Source organism: Pteronotus mesoamericanus, unplaced genomic scaffold (genome assembly GCF_021234165.1).
Source record: "Pteronotus mesoamericanus isolate MK-2021 breed Mesoamerican mustached bat unplaced genomic scaffold, CSHL_Meso_final contig_84, whole genome shotgun sequence".
Classification (NCBI taxonomy): domain Eukaryota; kingdom Metazoa; phylum Chordata; class Mammalia; order Chiroptera; family Mormoopidae; genus Pteronotus; species Pteronotus mesoamericanus.
Genome location: NW_026555267.1, coordinates 1405774 through 1417893, shown reverse-complemented (window position 1 = coordinate 1417893; position 12120 = coordinate 1405774). Strand labels below are relative to the sequence as shown.

General features: G+C 46.8%; 1 protein-coding gene across 1 annotated transcript in view; it reads left to right on the top strand.

The window, feature by feature from the left end:
* The first annotated feature begins 260 nt into the window (after positions 1–260).
* The window catches only part of FAM117A (family with sequence similarity 117 member A), a 41416-nt gene continuing 29556 nt past the window's right edge, over positions 261–12120 (top strand). Inside the window, exon 1 of the mRNA XM_054585379.1 lies at positions 261–456. Within this exon, the coding sequence (XP_054441354.1) occupies positions 261–456 (196 nt within the window). The remainder of the gene's footprint in view (positions 457–12120) is intronic.

The window sequence follows — 12120 nt, the reverse complement described above, 5'->3', positions numbered from 1 at the left end:
CGTGCGAAAGCAGGCGGGGGCGCGATGGGGGTGGAGTTTAGGGTTGGATCGCTAGGCATATTGACCAGTTAACCTCTGGGAAGGGACGACCAAGCCGAGGATTGGTTGGAAGGAGAGGTCTGGGACTCCGTAGGCCAATGGGAGCTCCGGGTTAAGGGGGCCGGTCTCCGCCTCGTAGGGCAGATAAGCAGCCGCAACGGGGGTTGGGGGCTGTGCGGGGCTCGCTGTGGGGCCGAGGCAGGCAGGGAGTCGGGCGGGCGATGGCGGGGGCCGCAGCGGGCGGCAGAGGCGGAGGTGCCTGGGGGCCGGGGCGCGGAGGGGCAGGGGGGCTCCGGCGGGGCTGCTCTCCTCCAGCCCCCGCCGGCTCCCCCCGGGCTGGGCTGCAGCCGCTCAGGGCCACGGTCCCCTTCCAGCTGCAGCAGCCGCACCAGCGCCGGGACGGGGGTGGCCGCGCAGGTGAGCTGGGCCTGGAGCGGGTGCCGGGGGAGGAGCCGTTGGGGGAGGGGGCCGCGTGGTGGGGGGAGGGGCATTGTGAAGAAGTGTGAGGGGAAAGTGGATGGGGGCGAGGAAAGAGAAAGGGGGTCGCACAAAGTCTGAGAGGGCGGAGGGAGCGAGAGCGAGGAGCCATGAACTCGGGGTGCACCGCCGGGACTGTGTCCTGGGTGTAGGGAGCCGGGAGCTGAGGGGAGGGACCTGGCAGATGGAGGCTGGCTTTGGGGGCGTAACCATAAAGTGGCAGAGGTGTCGTGTGGGGGTGAGTGGAAGATGCAGGGGTAGCAGCAAGGTGTGAGGAAGAAGTAAGTGGCGCCTGATGGGGGCGCCTTGTGCGGGGATGGCGCTGGAGTCAGGGGCCGGTGGGCGCTGGGCGTCTGCATGGGGAGGGGGAAGGGCATAGAGGAGAGTCCAGTGGAGCCATGTGTTACTTTTCCTACTTGAGTTTGGCCCCAGCATCCCGCTCTATAGCTCTGGAGTTTATTTCCCCACCGCTTCTCGTGCTCTTTCCTTTATGCCACCTCCTGGAGCTGATTTCATCTGAGTCGTTGGAGTAAGTTAGTTTAGCGGCTTTGGATAGGTACAAACGCTCCGCTCCTATTCCCTGCATTCCTCTTGTTGTGTCCCAAGAGTTATATGTTCCCAGATCATTGACCTGTTTAATATGGCTGTCTCATTCCAGCCGTCGCGCGCTTGTGTGTGTGTGTGTGTGTGTGTGTGTGTGTGTGTGTGAGAGAGAGAGAGAGAGAGAGAGAGAGAGAGAGAGAGAGAGAGAAAGAGAGAAAGGGAAAGGGACCTGGGCAGCTTGCACCCTGCCTTTTCCTCCTCTCCGTACCAAGGCCGTTTTGTCCTGGGTATTGCCAGCCAACGTGGCAGTGGGGTGAGGGCTACAATCAAGTACACTTGTGACAAATACCCCTACTTTCTCATCACCACTGAAACTGTGTCTTAATAGCAGCTCGATGTGGGTGTGGGGAAACTACAGAGGAGTAAGCTTACCTGACTTTCACACTCATAGCTCTGATGCCCGCCCCCCCCCCCCCCCCCCGCCCCCGCCATACAGGCAGTAAGGAGTAGGAAAGGGAACCTAACCTACTTGCATGAAGAGGTTGGCAGTAAGTTGAAAGTGAGACTTGCATTTGATTCGCACCATATGTGAAAAGATCATTGCACACTCCCAAAGCCTTAGCGTCTACCAAATGTACAAAAGTCATGGACCCTGCCATCTAACAGTTAATGACATTCTCTAAACCAGAGTTTCTTGAGCTTTTTGTGATTGCTAAGCTGAGTGGCTGCACATCCCCCTCCTGAAAGTATAGCTGTTACAGTGCCTTATAGGTAAGAATGGGATTAAGAGGGTCTCTGAAATACAAAGTCCAAGTCTGTCTGGACCTTATTGTAAATGTTAGCATTGCATCTTGGAATGCAGAAACTTGGTCAAATCTGGTAGCAAGATGGTGACCAACTAGTAAAAGTATGCGTAGAATCTGGCGGTATAGAGCAAAGTAATGCACAAACTCCTACCTATCATGAACTGTAAAGTAAACCACAAGGCTACAAACCTGTTGGTTTTGTTTGGACTTCCTTGGAATCCAGGGAACTTAGTATAACAGCAAGCACCAGAACCTTAGTCACTTTTGGTAGAAGTCAACAGAAAGCCTGCATGTGTAGTAGCTGGAAATCTATTAGCAGTAATATTTTAGAGCAGTTATTCTATGTCTGCCATAGCACCTATATTAAAAAGACAAACACTGGTGGATGGTGTGGAAAGGAGATGAGTATAGGTTTGGATGACTGGGTTCTTTACATGGCCTGCTATTTTTATAGGGCCAGGGGCCCTAAGGCACTGGTAAAAACATAGGAAACTAGTGTTCTGCATTACCTGTCAAATTATTTAGGGCAAGGTCAGTAGTCTCTTGCTTAGGGATTGGGCTGATGGATTATTTCTTCACCTATTACTATCCTAGAGGCATTAATAAGGCACTTATCTAGTGTGTGGCAAGATTATCTGTAGATTTTCAGTGAGGCAGAGGAGAGTACAGATAAAAAGAAAGAGTAGCCTGAGCCTGGCCACTCCTTTGTGGCCAGACATTAAAGGAATGTACCTGGCCTTCTGTTTGGAAGAGATCAGGTCTTCTGCATGTTAACTTTAGCCTTTATGTGTATTCAGATTGTTTCCATTCTAGGCCATATGTGAGAGAAGGAAATGGCTTTGCAGTTATAAACCCTTAAGAGAATGGCTTTGAGTGCCAGAATGCCTGAGTTTCAAAACCAGATTCTGCCATTTCATAGCCATGTGGTTTGGAGGGAGTTATTTAACTGTTGTGCCTCAGTTTCCTCATCTGTAAAATGTGAATAATATCAGCATCATGAGAATCAAATGAGGTCATAGATACAAAGTGCTTAGAACAGTATTTGGCCCATGGAAGGTGCTATAGAAGTGTTTGCTGCTGCTTATATTGTTGTTATTCTCTCCACCTTGTCAAGGTGAGAGCACTGTTGGCCAGAGCCCATTGCCTTTTCAGGCTTCAAAGAGCAAGCCCATATTGGTCTGAAACCAGTACTGCAGGTTTCAGAATTTCAGGGCCTCCCTTTGCACTTTTATTCCCTCATCTTTTAAAATGAGCTTTTTAAAAAAAGGCTCTGAAACCCAACTGTTTAAAAAGGCAGGTGAGCTGGGACCAGGTTTCAGGAACAATTAAGTGTCGTCATCGTTTCTGTTTCCCATCTCAAAGTGATGTGGTGCTCAGCGCTGTGCAGTTATCTCTCCACCACACACTCTGTTGTGTTCTTGACAAGATATATTAGACCTTGTAAAAAATGGTTATGTTGTAAAGAGCAAGATTTACCTTCTGTGGCTATTCATCCACAAGGGATGTCTTCGTAAAGTGAGGACTGGCTTCATTTTATGAGCCTGGGCTAGAGGTGTGGAAGACAGAATAGAGAAAAATAAAGGTCAACTCTAAGAAAGCTACGAGCCACTAGTGGGTAATAGAAACCCAGGATAAAGTTCTGACTGCAATTCCTCCTTTAATTAAATTCTTGTTTGTATCTTATGTCTCTTGGAGGCTGTTAATGTTTATGTTCTTCCAGGACTACTGATGATGGACAAAATGGGACTAAGAGGTAAATTGTTTTGGGTTCTAGTCTTCCTGTCCTTTTAAGTGTTTCTGTCTCCGTATCCCTAGAATGAAGCTAATATCTAATCCAGCTTTGCAAATTCTTCTCCCCTGGAGCTAGATGGGTGCTGGGGGAGCCAAATACTGCCCCTGTACCTCCTTTGCCTACCATGAACCTCCTTCAGCCAGGGGTTGGCAATTAGGGCCTTCAGGCCAAATGCAGGCTTCTGCCTGTTTTTGTAAATAAAGTTTTATTGGAACACAGCCATGCTTCTTCACTGAGGTATTGTCTGTGTCTGCTTTTGCACAACAAGGACAGAGTTGAGTAGTTGTGCTAGAGACCATTTGGCTTGCAAAGACAAAAAAAAAAATGCCACTTAACAGGAAAAGTTGGCCTATTCTTGTCTTAAACAATGTTCCTGACCATTATTCCTATATATTTGAAACTGATCTTTATGTGGGAATAAGGGTCAGGAATATTGTTGAAATCCTAAGGCAGTAAAAAGCACTAAGAAACCTGTGTCCCTATGCGTATTTTAGGGGAAAGAAAAGGTGTTATCAGCTTCCAGTCAGTTCCAGTCTTTGTGGAAGGTTAGCACATGTGAATCCAGGCTGCCCATCCCCTCTGTTTTCAGGTGACGTGCGCTCAGTAGACATAAACTAATTTGGATTTACGTAAAAGCTTAACTGTTAGGCAAATTTGTACCCCCTTCCCACCTAACTACCTTGCAAACCTAACAACTCACCACTGCAGTGAACACATTTTAAAATGAGATGGAAATTACCTTAGGTTTGTCTCCTGTTTTGGATTTTTCTCCTTACCTTTTATTTTTCTGAACAGATCATTGTGAGCTGGCAGTAGTCATTGGCTGCCCTAAAATACTGGCTTCCCCACAGGGACATGGGAAGGGTTTATTTTAAATGTTGATTAGGTTCTCCAGGATGGTCATTTCAATGAATATAAGGCAGCATTGTTATTAGCAATGCTATTGGTAGTTACTAAATTCCTTTCCATTCAGTGCTTTGAAAACTTAGTTCTTGGAGGATGATGGGTGTTTAGATAAGTATGGAACCACATAAAAGGAGGTTGCTTTTGGGAGACGCTGGGAGGGAGCCCTCAAACCATGGTCCTTTTGGACCCTGGTGCCAGAAATAATCTGGAGATTAGAATAGAGTGCAACTCCCCTCCACCCTAAATGTTAGTGGAATTGCATTTAATTTGTAGACCAGTTTGGGGGAAAATGACATCATTTTTAATATACTGAGTCCTTCTATCCACAAATGTTTTATACAAATACAGATACATACCCCCATTATTTAGGTTTTTAGAGTGCAACATTTCTATGCCAAAGAGCCATCTTGGTATAATGAAGCTGGGGATACAGTTAAAATCCTTTAAGAGCTATGGTTGTTCTTCAAAGCCCTGTGAGTGAGGCAGCTTCTGTCTGGGAAGCATTAAACACACCAGGCACTTCCCAGCCCGACACTGCTAACTTGCATTTGACAGCTTTGCTAGTACCAGGCACATGGTCAGCAAAATGCACTGCTGAAGTATCTCATTCATATGTTGTCATCAGCGATGGCATCCTTGAAGCTGGAGGCCACACTGTCTAACTGCTTTATTCCTTGATACCCAAAGGAGTGTGGGCCTGTGTGTTCTGTATTTGGATAGCAAAGGATTATGTACATATGGGATGTTCTTCACTTACGTAACATAGAGCTAGGATATTTTCAACCATTTGAAGTCTGAGGAGGAGGGGTGAAAACAACAGTGGAGTGTTAGCGGTAAGACGACATCGTTTTCTCTGGTTCTAGATACAGATACATCTCTAGAGAATTTGAAGCCGGGTTGCAAAATATGAGGGTTGTCCCATTGGCTGGTGGGCTTTAATAGCCCCAGAACACGTTCCCTGCATTTTCTGCTAGGTTACACTGGATGGTGTGGTGGGCACCAAGGCCACGCTGTTCCTTGATCTTAATGGAGCAGTTAGAAATCGAGCCTCCTCTGGATTCTCAGGGAGAGCCTTTGTGCCAAAGGATTTAGACTTCAGGGTGTGGCATGTTCCAGGGGCCAGGTCTGGTTTTGAGTTCTTATCGACACTATATATCAGATGCTATTTGACACTTGCTCATATGTTTTACTAGACTTACTTGGGCTTACTCTTGCTCCAGAGGAGCCCTTTTAAGGGGCTGGAAGGGAAAACCTTTGTTTCCTTCCCAGTTCAGAGCCAAGATGGGTGCCCCCCAGGAAGTTAGTTTAGTGAGAGGGGCCAATCCCTTTGTGGGTTAATGAATTTTACTGTCCTGTGAGATGAATAGAAGAAGGAGCAGGGAAGAGTGGAAGCAGAGGAAAGATGAGTGGGAGAACTGGTCAGCTTTTTACCTTCACCTGAATTGAATCTTCACAGAGGGCACCCATTACTTGGTTTGCAGGGTTATGAATTAACCAAACATTAGCTGATTCTGTTCACATTATTAGGTCAAACAAATCCTGATCTCAGAGAAAAAAGAGTTGGGGACTATATTTGAAGTTATAAATTATCTGTGCTCCGTTTCCTCTCCAGTCATGGGGGGCTTGGGAGCAGGGCCGTTGCTGGGAATAGCTGTATGGTGGGAGGCTCTGTACAGCTGGCCGCGCACGCTCAGGCCTCCAGCTCCTGGTCCCCACCAGACCTCCTCGTTTTTAAAACTCATCCTGGCACTTTGCTTTCTCTTCCACCCATTTCCTCAGGGTCACTACAAAGCTGACTGCCCGACTTGGAGCCATTTAAATGTTTATCCTCAGGCTCCAATAAGCCTCAGTTGACTTTTGCTGTGTGGGAGCACCACAGCTAATCAAAGGTAGCTTTAACAGGCTTGAAAGAATGCTATCAAAGTATTTCATAATAGGAAAACTTCTAACTCCAGCCCCTGGGGAACCTGGAGCTGCAGTCCGGGCTGTGTACAGACACTTACCCTGCCCTGCTCACGAGCCACGGGCAGCTGACGCTGGGGGTGGATGGAGTGCCTTGGGCTCAGCCCTGCCTGCACATTAGCAGTTCTGCTTCCAGCTCCCTCATAAAAGGGGTGGAAGTTGGGGGAGGCCTGGGAAGACTCCTCAAAGGGTTTTGATTGATCTGAAGCAGCAAACCTATGAGTAGGGGTGGGAAGTTGGGGGGTTTCTCACAGAAGTGACTGAAGATAACTTATTAGAGAATGTGCAGTCTTCGGCAGGGCAGAATTGTAAGTATAGGAGGCCCCTTACTTGACCCCGTACTCCCTATATTGCGAATGGCGGGTGGCTTTTTGAGGGGGTGGGGGTCTATGTTAACAAGCATAGTCTACTTTACCACTAGCTCTGCCACCTGAATCCCTCATCATCTGACCCAAAATGAAAACATGCAGGAGAGCATTGAGATCTAACCTCCTTGAGAGACAAAGTTAGGATTAAATATACAACTTGAAAAGCAAATAACTAACATGTCTACAAGTGAATGAAATGTAAATTCAAGCTGGAGTCAGCATAGGATGAGGGAATACTGTATGCAGTGTTAGGTGGAGTTAATTAGAGGACTGGATTGTGAGTAGGCTTTTTTTTTTTTTTTAATTGGACATCAAATTATTCTCCCTGAGGTTAAGTTTTTCCTCTCTCGTCTCCCTTTCAGAAGTAGCATTGGTGCGGCCTCGTTTAGTCAGTCGTATTCCTTAGCTTTCTCAAATCTCTTTAGTCCCTTCTGCCTCATGCTGGAAATTGTGTGCCTGCCTTTTTAAAAGGTAGGCACCTCATGTTTCAAGTTTAAGTGCAATGGAACTCACCCTGCAGCTTGAACAGATTTGAGTGTTTTTGCAGAGGGAGGGCCAGGGCAGATGGGGAGTGTCGTGCTCAATAAATACTTGTTGGATTGAGTTGCTGGAAAGGCAACAGGGGTGGGGAGAGTGAGCCACACTTCCCCCAGGCTCACTTGAAGTAGTTTTTCCCACTTCTGGTCCCCAACATTGTGCCCCCTTTATAACACCTCTCTTCAGCTACTTATAAGCACCCTCCCACCCCCAAGTGTTAGCCTCTCTCTCTCTCTCTCTCTTTTTCTCTCTCACAATCACTATTCATCTTGGTCATTGGGCTTGAAGCCCAGCTGATGGCAAAGACGTGGCATTTCCATGGATGTCATTGCTAGGCTGGTAGACTCTCTTCCCCACACACATAAAGCCAGAGGGTGACTTGGGTAGTTAGTTACCACGTTGATCCATGGAAACAGCCAATGTTTAGGATCTTATAATGATTTTTGTAAAAAAGCCAGACTACCTGGCTTTAGGCGTAAATGTGGATATGGGTGAGAGGCCAAGGAGACTGAGATGAATACTGGATGTCCTTTCACTGCAGATAGATTCGCACCAAATTCCTAGTAGTGCTAAAACATAGCAAAGGAAAGCAGGAAGACGAAGTCTGAGCCGGTAACTTTTATCTAGGCCAGGGAGCAGAGTTGTCTGTTGGCCCCTTCGGTGGCTTCAGTCGAGTGATCAGGCTGGAAGCCCACTCCCAAGCCAGGTGCCATCCGGTGATACAGAGCACTGCTGTGTCTCCTCTTCCCGACCATGTGGGGAAATCCTGGAAAGAGAAGCTCATTATCACCCTTCAGCCCCTGGACACAAACACTGTCATCCATGGAGTCTGTGTTCCCTGCCTTTAAAGTTGACAACCACAGGCCTAGCGGCTTAGAATGGTTTATAAACCCCCTTGGCTGGCGTAACTTTGAAAAGAGTAAAAAATGTGATTGGGAGAAAAGAAAGGCAGCTTCTTTTAACCTCCTTTTCCCTTCTCTTCTCTACCCCACACACTGCCTTCCCTTGAAGGGTTTTCTGTGCTCTGTGCACGTTTGATCGCCCACACAGCTTTGAGAGAACCACCGTTGATAACACGTGCGCTCCCTGCCCCACACCTGCAAGCTGGCTGAAAACCTGCCGCGTGGCCCCTGTTTGGGATTGTCTTTGTAACTCATGCCCATCAGATATGACATACACACTGGGGTGGAGGGTGGAGGTGGATAGCATTTGGCATGACAGAGGGGATGCAACCAGAGAGCTTTCACAGCATTACATAGTCTGGATTCAGAGATTGGGGAGAGAAGGGCAGTATGAGTCACATCCACGGGCTGTGTGCACATCTTTACACTGAGCAGCACCTGGACTTTTCCTCATTGGAACCGAAATCCTGGGTAGTTCTGTGTTCACGGGAGACAACTAAAACAGGTGCCTTGTGGAAGGGAAGAGTTTGCAAATCCCAATTCTGGTAGACCCCCAAATTCACCCGCATTTTTCTGGGAAGTGGAGAGTACAGGTGTTTAACTTTGACAACGCGTACCATTTGTTCAGCTCTTTGTTACTCATAGCTGGTACTCTCGAATGTTTCTCTTTCATGTGCACAACAGTCCTGCAGGTGGCATTTAGTTGTTATTGCAGATAAGGAAACTGAGGCCAAGAAAGGAAGTGACTTGCCCAAAACCATGTGACAAAGAAAGCCCTTTTGCTCCTGATCCCAGGACTCTCCCCACGGAGCCTGGACAGCCTGGCGTGACTGTCCTCCCCAGCTGGCATCCTCTGCTGCCTGCCCAGCACGTGCCCGGCCTTGGTTTCCCTTCTGCCAGGAGCAAAAAGTCGTTTGTTCAGTTGACCAGATTTGAGACTTGGAAAGGAAAGTGGGCTTCAAAGAAGTCTGTTTGTTCCTTTAGCACCCGATAGATCTGATTATCCACGTGATGTGGCTAAGAGGAAGGTAGTGGTTATTACATTATATGTGTAATGTGGTGGTGGCTTTTGAGTGTTTCCTACTGGTTGGAGATAAGCAATTTCCATGTGGAATGAGAAGCTAACCAGGGACAGATAGGGCCCAGGAGGCAGGCAGGGTTTTCCTGCCTCTGTGGGGTCATGGATTTTATAATGATTTTTGTAAAAAAAAAATAAATAAATAAAAGCCAGACTACCTGGCTTTAGGCTTAAATGTGGATATGGGTGAGAGGCCAAGGAGACTGAGCTGAATACTGGATGTCCTTTCACTGCAGGTAGATTTGCACCAAATTCCTAGTAGCTCACTTTTCCTGAGCTTGGGGTCATATGGAGATTCTCTTAAGATGGAGCTTATAGGAAAGGGTGTCTTGTGTGTGACAATGTGGAACCCAAAAAAAGCAACTACGAATAAATGTGGGTGGTGCGTACCTATATTGATGGCTCAGTGTAGCTGGCATTCCATCATGATGACAGCATAGTCCTCCATGTAGGGAACCCCTGGGACAAACCTTGCCCTGACACCCCCAGCATGACCCCCCCACCCCACCAAGCATGTCTCCCCCTCTTAGCTTTAGGTAAACTGGGGCTGGAGTCATTGTGGTGCATGGTAGTGCCTTTCTAAGACAAGCATATGCCCAGTAAGGGGAACACCAGGGACTTGAATTCAGGAGAAGGTCTATCTAGGGACTTGGTATCATGCAGAATTGCCTGGCTTGCTTCATAGAGGTTACCTAACCCTTTCAACAGGGTTATGGGCGGTCTTACCTCCTTACCTCTCTTACCAAACCAGATTCTGTGTAGAACTCTTTATGTTCTAGTAACCGGATGCTTATATAGAACCTTTCTTTCCCAGTTACTTTCCAACTTCGTAAAATAAAATCCCATTGTAACAAATACAAAAACTATTCTGTATAATAAAGAAATTTCCATGGTTCATATAAATGCTTTGTGGTTGTTTTTTGTCGTTTTTGTTGCTTAAAGAAAAAGACAAGAATAACCAACTATCTTTTGTAACAAGTATTTTTTCTGGTTCCTGTCCATGTTATAGTTCATCTCTAAATCAGAACACTTGAATGCTTGCTGTTTGCATTGGAAGCAGGGAGAAGGAAGCAGAGCTATGGAATCACCACCAAGTAGCAAGGCCCCTTTTGCTTTCTCTTCATCTTGAACCTCCCACCTTCTGACACTTCCTTGTTGTTTTCAAATAGAACACCACACAGAAACCCAACAAAGGATAGTATGTGTGTGTATATCTGAATGTGTGTCCAGTGTGAATGTGGGAAAGTGTATATGCATGTGAGAAAAAGTACACATGAAAGAGAGCAAATGATAAAGCAAGTGGGGCAAATATTTAACAATAGGCAGATCTGGATAAAGGTTATATGGTTGTTCTATGTACTATTCTTGTTCTTTCATCTCTTAAGTTTGAAATCATTTCTAAGTAAAAAGTTTATAAAATGAGTATATGCAAACTAATTTGACTGTACCCTGGTAGAAGTTTTCTTCTACCATCCTCATAACATCTCCTATTCTTCCCATTTAACAGACCGAACAACTGAAGCCCAGAGAAGTCAGTGACTCATCTGAGTTCACGTAGAACCCTGGGGCAGAGGCAGGATTTGGGCCCAGGTACTGACCATTGTAGTAGGCCACCTCTCAGGAGACTTCATCTTGTCCTTCCTAGTCAAGCTGAACAAGGTGACATCAGATTCGGAGACTGCCTGGGTGCCTGCTGCCGTGTGTCCGCGCCCAGTCCCTTCCCCACGTTGACCCCGCAGGGGGATCGGTAGGGCTGCAGCAGTCTGCCGAAGCGCACCGAGCATATCCGGGGGTTCCAGGTACCTTCTTGGGAAAAACTGCATCCTTATTCTAAGAAACACTCTTACTCTGCTCTCACTCTACTCCCTTCATTTCTTAAAATACACAGAATCGGAGTAATACTACTTTGCATTTTTATAGTAGAGATCTGAGGGGGGAAAAGAGTTAAATTTGGTTTAGAAAACAATACCAGGTTATGGGCCTGAGCCAGACAGCTTTCTCCTTTGGTTTTTTGTATTGACTGCCTTGGGAACGTGCGGGAGCCTGAGAGAAGGCGTCTACGAGGTTTACTGCGGCACGTCTTACTTACCTAGTGGACAGGAGTCCCAACTTAAACACAAAGGCATGTCTCACTCTTAGTCAATGAAACCTTCCACATACTACAGGGCCCAGGAGGGGTGGACCTGGTAATCACTGCTAAGCAGACGGGTTTAGAGGTCCAGACACTGATCTTTACTTCCTGGCTTCTCTCACACCAAACCACATTTTATATATCCATCTGTGCTCCCTTAAGGCACTTGAATTATTCCTGACATTTTTGCTTACTGATATTTCCTGTAGTTTCCAGAATTCGGGTAGGTAAATGAGTCCTACTAGGTTTTGTATATATATATATTTATTTATTTATAGAGAAAGGGGGAGGTAGGGAGAAAGAAAGGGAGAGAAACATCAATCAGTTGCCTCTCACATGCTCCCACCTGAGGACCTGGCCCACAACCCAGGCTTGTGCCCTGACTGGGAATTGAACCAGCGACCTTTCACTTCACGGTGACTTTCAGCCAGTGAGCACGCAGACTGGTGCTCGATCCACTGAGCCACACCACCCAAGGCTCTGTCGTGTTTCTTAACATAGAAAAAAACAGGTTTTAAAAAGTCTTCAGCTTTAGTGTTTGTCCTTTATCTGAAATGTCTCCCTGTAGCTACTCTGAAG